The 16,159-nt window shown below is 39.6% G+C and overlaps 1 protein-coding gene across 2 annotated transcripts; it reads right to left on the bottom strand.

Moving 5' to 3' along the window:
- Window positions 1-385: 385 nt before the first annotated feature.
- lrwd1 (leucine-rich repeats and WD repeat domain containing 1) lies at window positions 386-15,905 on the bottom strand. 2 transcript variants are annotated; one of them, XM_017699310.2, is made up of 17 exons: window positions 15,773-15,877; window positions 15,223-15,380; window positions 14,622-14,711; window positions 13,424-13,658; window positions 13,202-13,321; window positions 12,097-12,243; window positions 10,871-10,966; window positions 10,285-10,698; window positions 9,577-9,694; window positions 9,003-9,109; window positions 7,416-7,623; window positions 6,705-6,777; window positions 5,572-5,712; window positions 5,054-5,157; window positions 4,023-4,181; window positions 2,414-2,523; window positions 386-934 (listed from the first exon to the last, which is right to left on the bottom strand). In XM_017699310.2, the coding sequence occupies exons 2-17, from the start codon at window positions 15,345-15,347 to the stop codon at window positions 785-787; spliced, it is 2,397 nt and encodes a 798-aa protein (XP_017554799.1). In that variant the 5' UTR covers window positions 15,348-15,380; window positions 15,773-15,877; the 3' UTR covers window positions 386-784. The 2 variants fall into 2 exon arrangements, with proteins under 2 accessions (XP_017554799.1, XP_017554807.1); XM_017699318.2 differs by lacking the exon at window positions 15,223-15,380 and having other exon boundaries at window positions 15,773-15,905.
- Between the last annotated feature and the right edge of the window lie 254 nt (window positions 15,906-16,159).

Raw genomic sequence — 16,159 nt, 5'->3', positions numbered from 1 at the left:
AGTGGAAATAAGTTAATATCCTCTACAGAAAACATTCTGTACATTTAAATTCATAATTATGGTTTATTTATTTTATATAAGTTAGAGCGAACAGAACATAAAATGTGGCCTGTTCAAAAGTTCTAGCAAATTTAACATGTTCCATTTTTCACCAACATATATGGTAAAAGTAACTTGCTCCAAACCTTACAGAAAATTGTCATATTTAAGTGTGTTCTCTGTAGAGGCATGTTCTAACGTATTGGGGTGTTCAAACATTTACTTACGACTGTGTGAGCAACAGTGTACTGGCAATATACTATGGCATGAATGCACAATGGCGGCGAGATTTGAGTTAAATATGATGACCATGTTAATGTATGAAATTTTCTTGCAGTCACAAACACACGTTTGCCATTTTTTTTTTTATTTCCAGAAGGAAAACAAGTTACAGTCATTGCACATCAGCACAATATGATGTTCTGTAGAAACAAGTCATACTAGTGGCAGTAAAAGAATATGTAAAAGTAAATACTATCCAGTATTTCACCTTCATCTAGAATGAGCTTTCAAATGCTGATTCCAGATGAGCAACGACCACTGCTAAGACTCACACAATCCTGGCAACGCTGAGCATTTGAACAACAATAAAAAAAAAATCTTAATTCCTTAAGAAGTCCACTCCTTGAAAAATGTTCACGTAACTGCCATGGCCCGTGTGCGCTGACTTCGGTTCATCTGTAAGATGAACGTGTTTTAAGATGAACGGCAAAAGGATGGATCTCTCTTTCAATTTCTTTTTTAATCATTCAGTCACTCTCTTCCAAACCACCACCATGTTCTTGTCGCTAAGGGCAACCAAATAATGAAGCTTGGGATCCATGGCAACGCTATTGATGGTAGGCCCCTCGACTGGGCCCACTCCAGGTCGGACCAAAGACGGCCACTCCAGCACCTGAAGAAGAATGAGTAGTGTTTGTTATGAAAATATAGAAAATGATCTATGTTTTTGTCATCTCTAAACACTCCAGAGAACACCATCTATTGACTGACACACAGACCTGCTTTCTTCCTCAAAGAACAGTTCAACTAATGTAACAGTGAATTAAAATGGATACATTTTGCCCCAAATATTAGCCAAGATGTTTGGTTTTCTTCTACGTTTGCAATAGAGCTACTAGGTTATTGTGAAAACTTTGTCAGTCATTACAGACCTGCCTAAAACCACATCAAGTTATTAAGTAATCTCAAAGTGTTGCTTATATGGTTTCTGATGCCATATAATTCACTATTATCAAAAAATGCACAGAAGTATGTTGCATGGCTAAAAACAGGGGACATAACCTTTATTCTTCTTGTATTTTATTTTTTCCTTGAGGTCTACTTATGATATTTGCATGGGTTTACGTACCAAAAACATAATTCATTTAATTCAATTAATCTTAATTCATTTTAGACGTAGGACATCACAGAAACAATTCATTCAGAACAGAGTGAACAGTATGTTTTAATACTTTAGCAATGTTTACAAACTACATCGAACTCTATTTAAAAAAAAAAAAGTGAGCAGAATTCGATTTTCCATGATATGGGCCTTTTAAAGCCTAAACTTTGTCTGTACTTTTGTCCTTTATTACATGGGAAGCAGTGTGCAACAGACTATCTGCCCTCTTAAAATAGATGAGTTAGTTTGATTTTTTATTAAGAGTAAATCATAATATTTTATTCTTGTATCTCAAGTTAGGCCTGTCACAATTATAACAATCACCTAATGGCAATTATTTCAACTGATCACAAATATTTTCCACACTTGTTCACCTTCACATGTATATATAATAATGTCACAACAAGCAATGCAAATGATGTGCATTTTCATCTGCTGGGTTGAGGCATATGGATCTCAATAAAAGAAATCAGCAGCTCACTAGAAATACGTCAGATCTTATGAAAGCAATAAAAGGTTTAACTTCTAGCTTGATGCTACATCCTGTTTAGAGGGCAGCAGTGAGTAATGTTCGTTGATCCGAGTTGATCTCCAGTTATGTCTGTTGTCAGTGAGGAGCTACTGAGTATCAATTGCTAGAAAGCAAAATAGCTAGTCAACCAATCTGACATCGTAAGGCTTGTAGTTTAACGATGTAATAAAATAAATTGTTCATTGCAATTATTCCTATAGCAATGAACAATTAACTAACATTTCATCATCGTGAAATTGACCAAGATTCCAAAGATTCTAGGAGTGAAAACAAGCTTTAAGTATGTTCCAGAAAGCACCTGTGATGACTATTTTCTTTCTTCTTCCACCACTTTAAAACTATGCGCTTTCAAATAAACACAAACACTGAGAGAAAGAGATCATGATCTTGTGACGTTGAGACTACTCCATCACTTACAGGACAATTATCATGCAATTATCAAAAGTAAGTCCCCATACCTCTGTGGCTGCAATTGGTTTTCCACTCTTGAAGTTGGACCTGACAAGATCTGTGATGTGGTATGTCCATAATTTTCCATTTTCATCTCCACAAACCACATAGCCAAAGCCTGTGGAGGGGCAGAAATAACAACACTGCTGAAGATTCCTTAAACTGATAAGATGAGGGACAGTTTGTATGCAAAGAATAAATAGTCGGTAACTTGATCATGGACTGAGTCAAAAGCCCAACTGGGCCTTGATTACTTTTACTGAGGGAGGTACAATGATTTAGGTGGTAACTGTTGAGATCTGAAATGTATCTCCAGTACAAATCTGTAATGTCACTAATCTGACAGTCATATGAGCAATCTCAGCATCAGTAATCCTGCTTTATTTGACCTCTCACTAATGTAAAATATAAAACCTGCTTGTAGGAACATAAGATAAGATAATCCTTTATTAGTCCCTCAGTGGGGAAATTCACATGTACACATACTACAGAGTTTTTATTAAATGTTGCAGCTGTTGCTTTAGTGTTGATTTATACCCTTTCAATCCGAGTTATCTGTGGTAATTTGGGAGAATTATACAGAAAATGTCTAATCTGTGAGCCAAATTCTAAATTTGCAAATTACATTACAGAACCTCCCCAGGTCAAAGTAGTCTGATATTGTTATATCACTTGGATTTCTAGCTCAAATGTCAGGCAAATACACACTCTACAGACAAATGTATTGGGACAGACCTCTTAATCACTGAATTCAGGTGTTTCATTCAGTCTCAGTGCCACAGGTGTATACATTCAAGCAACTACCCATGAAGTCTGCCTGTACATCACCAAGCACAATGCCAAGTGTCTCATGGAGTGGTGTAAAGCATGCCGCCACTGGACTCTGGAGCAGTGGAAATGTATTCTGCAGAGTGACAAATCACGCTTCTCTATCTGGCAGTCTGATGGATTTGGCGAATGCCATTACTTGCCTGACTGCATTGTGCCAAGTGTAAAGTTTGGTCCAGGAGGCATAATGCTATGGGGGTGTTTTTCAGCGGTTTGCCTCAATCCTTTAGTTCCCATGAAGGGAAATCTTGATGCTTCAGGATAACAAGACATTTTGAACTCTTGTATGCTTACAACTTTGTGTGAACAGTTTGAGGAAGGGCCTTTTCTGTTGCAGCATGACTGTGGCCAAGTGCACAATGCAAGGTCCATAAAGGCAAGGCTGGGCCTGGAACAACCTGTCTGGTCCACACAGAGCCCTGAACCTCAACCCCACTGAACACCTTAGGGATGAACTAAAATGGAGATGGCGAGCCAGATCTTCTTGCTCAACGTCAGTGTTTGACCTCACAAATGCTGTTCTGGACGAATGGATAAAAGAATCCCACACACCCACTTCACAATTTTGTAGAAAGCTTCCCAGAAGAGTGGAAGCTGTTACAGCTGCAAAGGGGACCCACTCCATATTAATGCCTATGGTTTTAGAATGGTAATGGCATGAAAGCTCCTGTGGGTGTAATGTGCACGTGACCTAATACTTTGTCCATATAGTGTATGTACGCAATTCTGCACAAAATAAATATAAAAAACTAACTGAGGTATAGAATCTATAAACTCAACACAGCTTACCTGGGCAGGTGTTTAGAGACAGGTATGGGACATCAGTTCTAGACCATTGCAGCTCAGCTAGGATAACAGCAGAGACTACCTTCTTCTTCCCCTGTTGCAAAGCCCTTGTACCACTCCAGCTCCACAGATAGATAGAGCCCTGCATATGGCTTTTAGATGCTAAGAGAATAAGGCAAAGAGAATGAGTGTGTCATTAAAAAGCAATTTGTGAAATGTTGAGGAAATACAGGTGCAACATGCAAATCTGACCCATTACCAGATCTAAGCACATTCCAATTAAAGTTTTTATTGTGTATAAAAGAAATTTATAATATGACAAGTGACTGCACTTTTGCATGTTATTGTAGTTACTGCTACAGATGTACCAACACTGCACCCTGTATGCCTTCTTTAAATGGATAAACTTTTTTTTGCCAAAATGTAAATGTAAATGCAAATGATGTCAGACAAGTGATCACGTGTTTGTTTTTGCCCAGCTGTAGCTATCAGCAAAATGACAAAGAACTGAAAATGTGCCTTGATCTTAACAAAAACAAAAACAGTCATTTTAGGGAGACTTAAAGTACCAAAAATGAATTAAATCTGCACTACATAAGACTTTAAACTGAAAGATTCAGGGGAAAAAACATGCTAAAATATGGTGCACGAATGCTGCTGTGAGTCATTCTGTAAAAGCCTGAACTAACAATTTAACAATTTTTTGTCGTCTTACTCCATATTTTCTTTAAATGATGTAAAGAATTTATCTGCTGTTGCTGATGGAAACGCATGTTTATTTCCAGAATTTACAATAATGCTTTGTGACATTTTAGGGTTTTTTTTTTTTGGCATAAATTTAATTCAACAGCTGGACTGAAACCTTTAACACCGACTACATGACAAAGACAGAGGCACATTCTGTTTTCAGAAGAAAAAGTACTGATATCTGTAATTTTCATCAGGTAATTTAGTTCAACTGCATGAAATCTGTATCAGTCATGAACTGCACTAGTGAATCCTCAGGCAGTGTAACTGAGATACTGCTTACTCACCTACTATGTCATCTGTTAGAAAGCTGAGTCCATCAATAGTGCGATAATCCTCCTTCTTGTCCTTTTTCTTGTACACAGGAAATACAATCTCCATCTCTTCTGACCTAAAAGCATGTACAGACACAGACTTGAATACACAAATGATGGATTTTATGGACATTACTTTATCTGCGAGGACAAACAACCCATCATCATCATCATAAATGGACTATTAAAGATTATATAGACTTCCGGGCAGATATTTCTACAACAGTTTTTCCAGATCCCCTTCTGGTGTACATAACACGGCTTCAACAGAACTCACTCGCCTTATAAGGCTTGGTAGTCATCATAAGCTAATTACGTGGTTGTTGCTTTGACTTTATTATTCATGCCAGCAGTAAAGACACTGAAAATGAATTACTACTACATTCAAGACATTAAGCACAAAGTTAAAATCATCCTGAACAAATGAGCGATCTGATCCACAAGCCGTACGTTTACATTATTAATCAACACACGGTCAGAAAAAAAAGCACCTCTTCTGTGTGTTTTTGCTGAGCTGGATGTCGAAGCTGTAGAGGCCATCTTCACAGCCAGAGATGAGGTGTGTGTCCGGGGAGGAGGGCGGTAGGCAGAGATGTAGTGGAGTGGAGCCGGTTTCCAGAACTAGCAGCTGACTATTAGGAAAAGAAATACAAAAGAGTTATACAAACATTTCTGAATCTGAAGAACTCTTTCACGAAGCAGAGAACCCTTTAACCATGCAAAGGGTTCTTTGAGTGTTCATGGCTCTATAGAGAACCTTTTTCTTTACTAAAGAACCCTTGAACTATCTTTAATTGTGTAGGTGTAAACACTTGACCTCACAACATTTGTGTTATTGTGATTCTTTTGGAAGTAATTTGATGCATTTTTAAAAAAATATATATTTTTAAAACAGAAATATTATTACACAGTAATAGAACAGACAATAAACACAGAAGACCAATAAAAAATAACAACAAGATTTTTTGGATTTTTCCTAGAATTAAGGCTTAAAGCTACAGAATTTTATTTTGTCTAAACAAAAAAAAAATGTTTTTTGTGCATTTAAAGTCAATTACATTCACTGTAATCAATTTTACAAATTGAAAATAGAGAATAAGTGCATAATAGGGATGCGTGACTGGAATCAGTTCAGATCAGAGTTCAAAATAGATTTTTGCTCAAAACACAGTCTGCAAATGTATTAGTTTTATTTTGGCTGGTTTGTGTTGATGCAAGTTACATACGGCAGGTAAGTGCAGTCATGTTGTATTTGAACACTGGTGCTTCACCTATACTAAAATGTTGTAGTATAACTATGCACGACTCATTGTGCCATTGTTTTTCTTTACAATTTAAAACAACAGTATGGCCAAATACAAAGCAAATTATGTTACTGATGACTTCGGCTAACACAAAGCACTGGAAATGTGCCAGAGTTTTTCGTGTTTTCCTTAAGCCCACACAATGTGAGCTTCATTAAAAACAAAAACAAAAAAAAGCTGAATCATCACCTTCAAATCAACATAACATACTGAATCCTGTTTTACATTCTTATTGTCCATTTCCATTAGTTCAGCAATGTGAGTTAAAGTGAGTTTGTAGATGAAAAGACATCAGACAGAAAACAACAAGAGCTACAAACCTAGTTTTGAAATTGTAGTCACGGTCCAGCCCTCCAATGTCCCACATGACAATCTTGTTGTCGTATGTGCCAGCTGAAAACATACAAAGACATGCCCGTTACCGAATCAGACTGACTATTCAAACACGGCAAAAGAACCCCTCATTTGTAGACCTATAGCGACCAGTTCTGTTCCTGGAGAACTAGGTTCCTGCAGAGTTTTACCTCAAGCACCAAACTTAAGCACACTTCATACAATTTTTTTAGGACTTCTGAAGACAGTCATTAGTTGTCTCAGGTGTGGTGGGTCTTGGGTTCTGAGCTAAACTCTGCAGTGTGGTAGATTTCTATGAGCAGGTCTGGGCAATATTTAAAGAATAATATGATTTATCAAAAAATGGTATTGTGTGGTATTTACATTTGCATTAAAGTTAAAGACCATATTTCCCAAGTGCTGTTACTCTATGCTAATTAAAACAAGCATGATAAAGCTACACATTCATTTTCAATGGCTTTTAAAATAACAGCAAATAACATCTGTTGCTTTTATCTGACAGGTGCTCCATGTCATGTATAATGTGCACAATTTTTTTTTTTAAACTATCAAACTAAACACAAACTACTTGGCAACAATAGCACTGTTATGAGCCTAAATTAAATCAAATATCACTAAAATATCACTAAAACCTAAAAGCTGTTTCACGACATGTGCTCTAGAATTTCTGCACTCACTGAACAGAAAGCTGGGGTGACGTGGGCTAAAGCGCAGGACAGCGATGGCGCGGCGGCTGGCACGGAACTCTCCGTATGCCAAATTGACTCTGGGGTGAATGAGCTTCACCATCCCCCTCTTCCCTCCTGCCGCCAGGATGCTACAGGAGCGGGCACAGCCTCCCTCTCTCGACATCAATAACGTGGTCCATGCCAACGTGAAGAACTCCTAAAGGAAGAGAATATGTATTTATTTAAGCACAGACTACTAATAATGTTACAGTAACTACGTTTACACGCTCCAAGACTGCGTCTTAAAGGATTATCCTTTCAAAACAGCCATTAAATACAAGTTCCTCATTCCAGCTTCCATTCTTTTCAGAAACACATACATAGAAACAAAGAAATCTGCACGGATATTTTTCCAGACCTCCAAAATTCAGTCTTAGAAGTTGTTTGCATTTTCCGCTTCTTGCGACCTAAGTCAGAACCGGCCATCGTTTATTCAAAAATATGGCAAAACTTCAGCAGCAAAATAGGCACTGAATACCTATTCAAAAATAACTTTAAATGAAAACAAATTGCTTTATATAAAACAACGGGCTACATTAGGTATAGATAATCTCTTTAAATGTCCACAGGTGGAACGTTTCTAAAACTGCCCATTTGCTTGAACACCATCTTCTCTTTTTGTGTAACCGTTGGGGGAAGAGGGTCTGAGCTCACATTGTGTTGCAGTGCATGCTGGGGATTGTAGTGCAGCTCGTGGTGAAACAAGCTAATATTAAAAGAAAATTTAAATAATTTCAAAGGCCAAATAGGATTGTACCACAGGCCTGACTTGGCCCGTGGACCTTGTGTTTTGACACATGCGATCCAATTAATCCTACATATAATCAATGATATTGATTATATTTGGTTGAATATAACTTGGTAGAATATAATTTTGCTAAATTTCCTTCGGGATCAATAAAGTATCTCTCTATCTATATTATTGAGGTCTGGACTCTGGGGTGGTCAGTGTATTGTTCTGAGAACATCAGCAGCTTCTTTGATTGGTTTCCTTAGTTTCTTTTCTCAGTAACAGCTTCCTGACAGCGACGCGTCCTTTTAGACTCATTGTGTTAACTTGTCATCTCAAAGTGGAAGTATGGACAGAAACACGCTTGGTTTTCTCCTCTCTCTCAAAGATGAAAACTTTAAGTACTGTTTTGGTAAATCAACCAAGTCTTGCATGACTGTTTCCTCTTGACTTTCCCATTCTTCATGCATGTTCCTTATCTAATATCTCCTCTCCTCAGAAATATCTCTTGAAAAATGATTAACTAAACAATTAGACCTAAAACTAAATAAATGAAGTGTGGTCAAAGTGTAGGCCATTGGGTACATGCTAACATAGGAAATTATGTTACTTATTTTATAATACTTGACCCACAATGTTATCTAATGAAATCAATCTTCAATTTATTATTAGGAACGTCTGGATGAAACCTGAAATTGATTATTTTAGAGCAAAACAGGGAAAAAACTATTATAGGTGCATTAATAGAGCATCTCACCACTTGGTGGTAAGAAATTGTACTACACAGTAAAACACTGGAGACGTACCTCACCAGGGACCTTGTATTTCTTCAGTACGTGCCCAGATTCACAGTCTATCACACACACAGACTCCCCTCCACAAGTAGCCACTGTCCACACCCAGCCACTGGCATCTAAAACAAAGGACAAACATGGTCACCAAAACATATAATGGTTATTGTACAGGAGAAGGCAAAAAACAATTTCTTTTAATGCGTGTTAATGCAAACATGGAGATACTTGGTCTTTTTTTTAACAGCAATGTCATGTAAACTGATACAGTTCTCCCGTTTACTTTCTAAAACAAATTCATGCCTATAATTAAACTAAACCTGCAAAAAATGCTTAGAACTATCGTAGTCTCTCAAAATGACTGAGCACAAAGGTTTGGAATTGATTAGGATGCACTGCTTTTTTTTTTATTCTGTTCTCTACTAATTGTTTTTCCACTTTAGTGGGTGGGGTTACATCTCATATGCACTTCTATGAATGAACTGTAACAGTTGGGAAAAAGTGGTTAATGCAAACAAAAGGGGTAGTGATAGTTGTGGTACTGTCAATGAAAAACAGAAAGCAATAAAAGGATGCACAGAATATTCACCACTGCTGTTCTGTATAGGCTCAAAGGCACAGGCCCACAGCTGGGTGCTGAAGTCTTCTGGACTGTTCTCCTTACTGTGACATTGCAGGACATGAAGTGGCTGCAGACTGGCTGGCTCCTGGCACAGCAGGAGAGAGAGAGAGACACATGATGATGTGCTAACGACTTCGTGACAAACCATTGACCACAATACACAAATTACAGAGATATGAGAGACACGAATGACAGCCAGTGGGAAGGATGAAACTTCTCTACTAATGGTTAGATTTTAACATAAAATATTTTCTAGATAGAAAGGGGAATTTGTGGCTCATTTCATTTGAATACAAAAATTGATTGTTAAAATTGATTTTAACAAGCCATGTTACAATATGAATATTAATATTCCCTTTTTTTTAAACACAGTAAGGTAATATGCACTGCGAGTTAATACAAAGAGATTTTATGCTACAACAATATATCTGATATTAGACAAACTGATATAATTTAGAGTGATATTCCTAAAGGGGTCAACCACAAAAGCAAGAAAAAAACTGCACTACAACTGAAACTATTTAGAGTTTGGTTGCTTTTAAATGAATGTCTCCTTGCTTAACATTTTATGCTTTCACCAGGCACTGCAGTCAGGTTTTGGCTTTTCTTTTTGTTTTTTGCATTGAAAAAAAAAAAAAAATGAAATCTGTATGTCATTTTAATGTCCGTTCATACCCGTGGAATTTCATATTTGACCGCCTTCCTGGGTGTTCTACTCTCCTTTTTGGGAGTAGTGGTATGCTTGCTCTGTTGATTCGCAGGCTGATCTTTAGCCCCCTTTGAAGCGGGAGTCCCAGGTGCCTTTCTGGGACCTGCAGTGGTATTTACTGTTTTTTGTGGAGTGTTCTGCAGATGGTTTGATTTTCTCGGACTTGGCTCAGGAGCAGCTCCAACGTTCATTACAGTAGTTCTTGGGCTGCATAAGCCCGGGTTGGATTTCTGAGCGGTGCTCTGTACTCGGGTGGATTTTCTTGGACTCGCCACAGCAGTGGTAGCTGCATCATTTTTTGCCCTTCTCTTCTGAGGGCTTTCTGTCTCAGCGTTGGCACCTAGATCACAGTGCTTCCTCTTGGAAGGAGAAAGAACTGTCTGGGGGAAGAAAAAAAAAAAAAAAAAAAGCACACATTGCTTTAGAAAATGATGCTGGTCAAACTTAAGTACAGGACCATAAATGCAACTGTATTTCATATGGTGACGAAAAGTTTTAATACAGTCATGTTCTGATTATGTTTTCTTATTGAACAGGTATGAGCAGTCTTACCTCATTGTCTTTAACAGGTGTCTCTGGTGTTCCCTCTTCTCCCTCCTCTTTAGGGTCAGTAAGCGATTTAAGGTATTCCTTTGCAATCATCTCAACCTAAATAATAATAAATATATAAATAAATAAGAGACCCTTATTAGTCCCACAATGGGGAAACTTCATCATGAAATGAAACACCACATATACACACACACTAGGGGTCAGTGAGCACACTTGCCCGGAGCGGTGGGCAGCCCAACCCGCAGCGCGCGGGGAGCAGTTCCCCCAACTGCTCCCCGGGCGCTGTGGGTTGGGGTTGCGGTTAGGTGTCTTGTTCAAGGACAACTCAGTCACATGTCGGCGCTGGGGATCAAACCGGCAACCTTCCGGTCACGAGGCTGGTTCCCTAACCTCCAGCCCACGACTGCCCCCACGATTCAAAAAGACAAAAGGGTATGTGGAACTAACTAGCCACATTTCCATTAAATTCCTGTGGAAATTGTAAGAGACAAAATAAAAATAAAATATTTTCAAAAAACTGATAAACTTTTGTGATTTTTGCTGCTTGTTTCCATCAAACTGCCTTTTAAGTCCAGTCCCAAATGGTGCATTCACAGTCCTGTAGTCCACAACTGTGTGTGTGCACGTGAGCACCATGAAGCTGTGGGGCATCCCATTTCATATTTTGCTATTCAATAAAAAATAAAGTTGTGCTTGACTGCATTCCATGTCAAATTTCACGTTTCTCGCAACTTTTGTACCTTGAAGGAATTCATTGTTTTGAACTGTGCTATATCTGTGTTACATATTCTGTATTGTGTGCCTGTACTGTGACTTTATTTAGAACATTCATCTGTCTATTCTTGTTTATCCCTATATGGTCGTGTTTGTCACACCTGTTACTTGTCCTGTATGAGCTGGGTCTAATCTTGGCCTCAGTCCAGCTATATAACTGTGTTAGCCCAACGTCTTACGGGCTAGCTGTGTGTCTGTGGCCGAGCGCTCAACAAATAAACTTCATTAGTCCAGACAACAGGAGTCCCCTGGATCCTGAGGGTTTGAAATTCTGCAACCTTTAGCGTTCCTGACTTCCCCATAAACTTTTTTTAAATTCATTTTATAATGTAGTTTGTTGTATTTCACCCACGCCAAGAAAAGTCCTGACTTGCACATACAACAAGAAAAGTCCTGAACGAATAACGAATCCCTGTTTCACACAGAAAGCAATTTCATATTTAAGCACCTACCCTCCACTTAGTGTAGTCACTTAAAGAGCTGGGACCGTATTTGACTTGGAAGCAGGCTGCATTCACAAATTTCTTCTCAACTGCACGGAGGCTCTGTGCAGTCAGTGGATCAGGCAGACTGAAGTCCTTTTCCCACACCCCAATCACCTGTAACAGATATACAGCAAGACACCTGCCGTCATTCCACACAACAGAGAGTTGATCAAATGAAATGAAACCCATTTCTGAACAGCTTTACTGAGGCCTTTATAACTACATGATGGGAATTTCACTTATCCTATGCCAAATAATGGAGTAGTATCCCAATACTTTTAAAAGGGTTCTTGTGCATATATAAAGTAAGTGGCGGGGGTTGTGAACTGATGATCATATTCAATGCATTTTGTGTACACCAACATCACTAGACAGAAACATGTCGATTTTGGGACTACATTTATCTGCATTAGTATTGAGGAGAAGTATGATGTTATTTCTGTAGGGTTTTAGAAATGCCATAAAACAGGAAAAATACAGACATTTAAGTGCAGCAACCGAGCATGGCCTACATAATTTTCTCTTCCAGAGAATAAGTAATTAAATATGGACTTGATAGCCAAATCTAAGTAAGTAAAAGTTCCTATCCTATATATTTTTTCTTGTTTGCAAAAAAAAAACCTAAAATATGTATCATTATCAATACATATTGTGATGATGCTAATTAACACAATTGTTAATTATTCACAGTGGTGGGTGAAAAACCACTTTTATGTCTCTACAAGCTAACACAAAGAAAGTTAACACATGAAGTAGTTATACATTCGACGTCTGACACTGTTGTTAGATATGATAAGCCTAAAACGCTTTTTCTAACAACGCAAGAGATTATTTTTTAATCAATTACCTCCCAATACTGATATGACTCCAATATAAACATGCATCCCTAATAAAAAGGGGGTATTTGTACATGTGTAGACATGGCATTTTTGCATTACTATTATCTGTTGAGAGACCAGAAGCTAAAGTAAATTAGTTTTAATTTCTTACACATTATCAATTCTAGCATCAATTCTTAAAAGAAAACATCAGGATCGCACCCCATAATGCCTAAATTTGGGAGTATTCTTACCCGCCTCTTAAGAATCTCACTGTTGATGTAGCGGATGCGATTGGCTGTTGAACTGATGTCCTTCCCATTATACATCCTCAACTTGGGCAAGAGGAACATCACTTTGTGCTCATCATTAACCTACAAAAAAACAGAAAGTCATGAGATGGTATCAATAGCCACAAATGTGTAGTATCAATCATAGTATCCTCTATGTGGGAGCACAAACAGGAGGCCTCTTACAGTGAGGTAGAAGTTGTCTTCTAGCAGAAGTTCCTCCAGGCTACTCAGAGTCTCTAGGGAGGTCACATCCTCCATGTCATTGTTGGAGCAATCGAGAAGCTTCAGGCGGGGCAGAGAAAGTCCTTTGGGAAGCTCCTGCAGCCTGTTGCCTGAAAGGTTCAACTCTTCCAGACCTAGGAGTTTGGACAGCAAGGGCACGGGCAGGTCCTGGCTCTTTAGCCCCATTTGAGAGAGACTACAGACAAAGGGGTTACAAAGACAATCGATTCTTACTCCACAGTGCAGAGGTGGGCAACACGTTACTGTCATACATATCATCACAATTTGCTGAATATAGTCAGCGTCGTTAGTGGTTCTACAATACTGCTGTTGGCTGGAGGTTTTCAGTTTCTGGACTATTCTCAGTCCGGCAGCAACACTGAGGAGTTTAAAAACTTCAGCAGCACTGCTGTGTCTGATCCACTCAGACCAGCACAACACACACTAGTCGCCAACACGTCAGTGTCACTGCAGTGCTAAAAATGATCCACCTCCCAAATAACAACTGCTCTGTGCTGGTCCTGTGGAGGTCCTAAATGTTGAACAACTTGGTAAAAGGGGGCTAACAAAGTATACCGATCAATGGACTAAAGTACCTGTATGGTAAAAGAAGCTGATAAAATGGACAATGACCGGAAAAACAAGGAGGTAGCTTTACATTTATGGCATTTGGCAGACGCTCTTATCCAGAGCGACTTTACAATTTGTAATTTTTTTTACACAGGTAGGCCAAGATGGTGTTAGGAGTCTTGCCCAAGGACTCTTATTGGTATAGTATAGGGCGCTTGCCCTGGTGGGGGATTGAACCCCAGTCTACAGTGTGAAAGGCAACCACTACACTATCCAACCAGTTTTAATGTTATGGATGATCCGCGTACTCTGAACAACTTTGTTTACATCTCAATGCTTAACTGACGCAGTCATTTCGGGAAATAGGCAGAATTCCCCTTTAAGTGTAAGTCTTACAGCAGGAAAAAAAACACTGAAATGTGCAGATTAACAGCAGTAGGACCAAGGCGGAGGGTTTTAAAGGGTGATGGGTCTAATTATTACACTGACCGTGTTTTTAACCAACACAGATTTGATCATCGTCCATGTTCAAGACGTAAAGATGGCAGGTGCAGAGTCCTTAAGGGTCTCACTGCTGAAAACGACTTACTTCAGAGTCCTGATCCGATCCAGCTTGCTTGTTTTCGGTGATCCTCTCTCCAGCAGTAAGCTCTCCGTTATCTTCTCCATTGCTGCACAGCTAGAGGAACAGACAGGCAGGCAGGCAGGCAGTGGATTAAATAGGACTGGGGGTCTTTCTGTGCTTTCTTTTTAAACCTCTTGCCACTGGGTGCTCAAGTTTCGGAGCTTTTTGCATTAAAATGGACCGGTTACGACTTAAGTGGCCACTTAACAGCCAGTGATTGTCAGTTTGACACCACAGAGCTGCAGACTGCCCACACCTCGATGAACACAAGCAGAGTTAACGCCGTTATACATCTGGAAAATAAGTCAGGGCTACTTTAGGACTGGGTTTGGCGCGAGGCAAGTCAGCAAGGAACGACAATAACAAATGGGGATTTAGCATGAATGGTGCTTTTCACGCGTCTTCCTTGCCAGATGTGACCAATTCCCGCGCCAACTCTCAGCCCACCCTTCGCCCTTCAGAGAGTCGCTGGTATCGCATTCATGGAAACAAAGCCCACCGAAGCCAGCACATGTAGGCCGCCTGTATATTCGACAACATATTTAACTAATACCTTCGTACTTACATTGAAGTTCTGAATGACTTGTTTTCCCGGGAAAGTACGGCCTGACCTCTGACGCCGACGTCACTCTGCGCAGAGAGGGCTATTGGTTCCGCCATTTTGAGTGTGGCACGACTGGTGGGGCTCATTTCTTTTCAAGGACCAAATTCAGTTCTTCAGGTCTAAAAGCAGCCCAGAGAACCTGTTAATGAAACGGTTCTAGATATGCTCCCGGACGGCGGGGACACTGCTTTGTCATCATTTTCAGAAGGTTTTGGTTGCTTTTTGAAATACATTCATGGCGCTACGTCTACTGTTAATGATCCCCAGAGCTCACATTAAATATAAAAACCCAGGAGGCGTGAGTAGATTTGTTGGATGTTTTGGATATGATGAAAGTTAAATGGCTAGATTTGGGTTCTTCGGTGTTGCACCGAACTATTTAGCCGTTTCCGTTGACATGCGCGACCGTTTTACGCACACACACACACACACACACACACACGATAAAATCATCGAGGAACAGTCAGAATGATCTACACAAAACAGTGAAAGATATTTTTGAGAGACTTACCACCTCTTCTCATTTTTACTCAGAGAAGGTCTTCATGACTGGAGTGGACAGACTGGTCTCGGCTTAGGGGTCACCAAGTCTGAGACCTGCTATTAGAACATGTGACTACACTGAATGTCTCTGGACTCTCCCTTAGAGATAGGGTGAGAGGTTCGGTCATCCAGGAGGGACTCGGAGTAGAGCCGCTGCTTCTCCACGTCGAGAGGAGCCAGCTGAGGTGGTTCGGGCTCTGAATCCCCCCTGGGGAGCTAGTGGAAGTGCCTGGGGAAAGGGAGGTCTGGGCCTCATTGCTTAGGATGCTGCCCCCGTGACCCGAACCCCAGAGAAGCAGATGATGATGGATGGATGGATGGACGGATGGATGGATGGACTACACTGAAGCTCAAT

The sequence above is a fragment of the Pygocentrus nattereri genome, chromosome 23, assembly GCF_015220715.1.
Source record: "Pygocentrus nattereri isolate fPygNat1 chromosome 23, fPygNat1.pri, whole genome shotgun sequence".
NCBI classification, from domain to species: Eukaryota; Metazoa; Chordata; class Actinopteri; order Characiformes; family Serrasalmidae; genus Pygocentrus; species Pygocentrus nattereri.
Note: the sequence above shows the minus strand (reverse complement) of the source record. Positions and strands in the feature narration are given on the sequence as shown.

Coding starts and splice junctions, on each gene's coding strand:
- lrwd1 (XM_017699310.2), bottom strand. CDS start 15,347: ATGAGCCCCACCAGTCGTGCCACACTCAAAATGGCGGAACCAATAGCC. Junction 14,712..15,222: donor AAGTCATTCAGAACTTCAAT/GTAAGTACGAAG, acceptor CTGTTCCTCTAG/CTGTGCAGCAATGGAGAAGA. Junction 10,967..12,096: donor GTGACTACACTAAGTGGAGG/GTAGGTGCTTAA, acceptor ATTATTATTTAG/GTTGAGATGATTGCAAAGGA.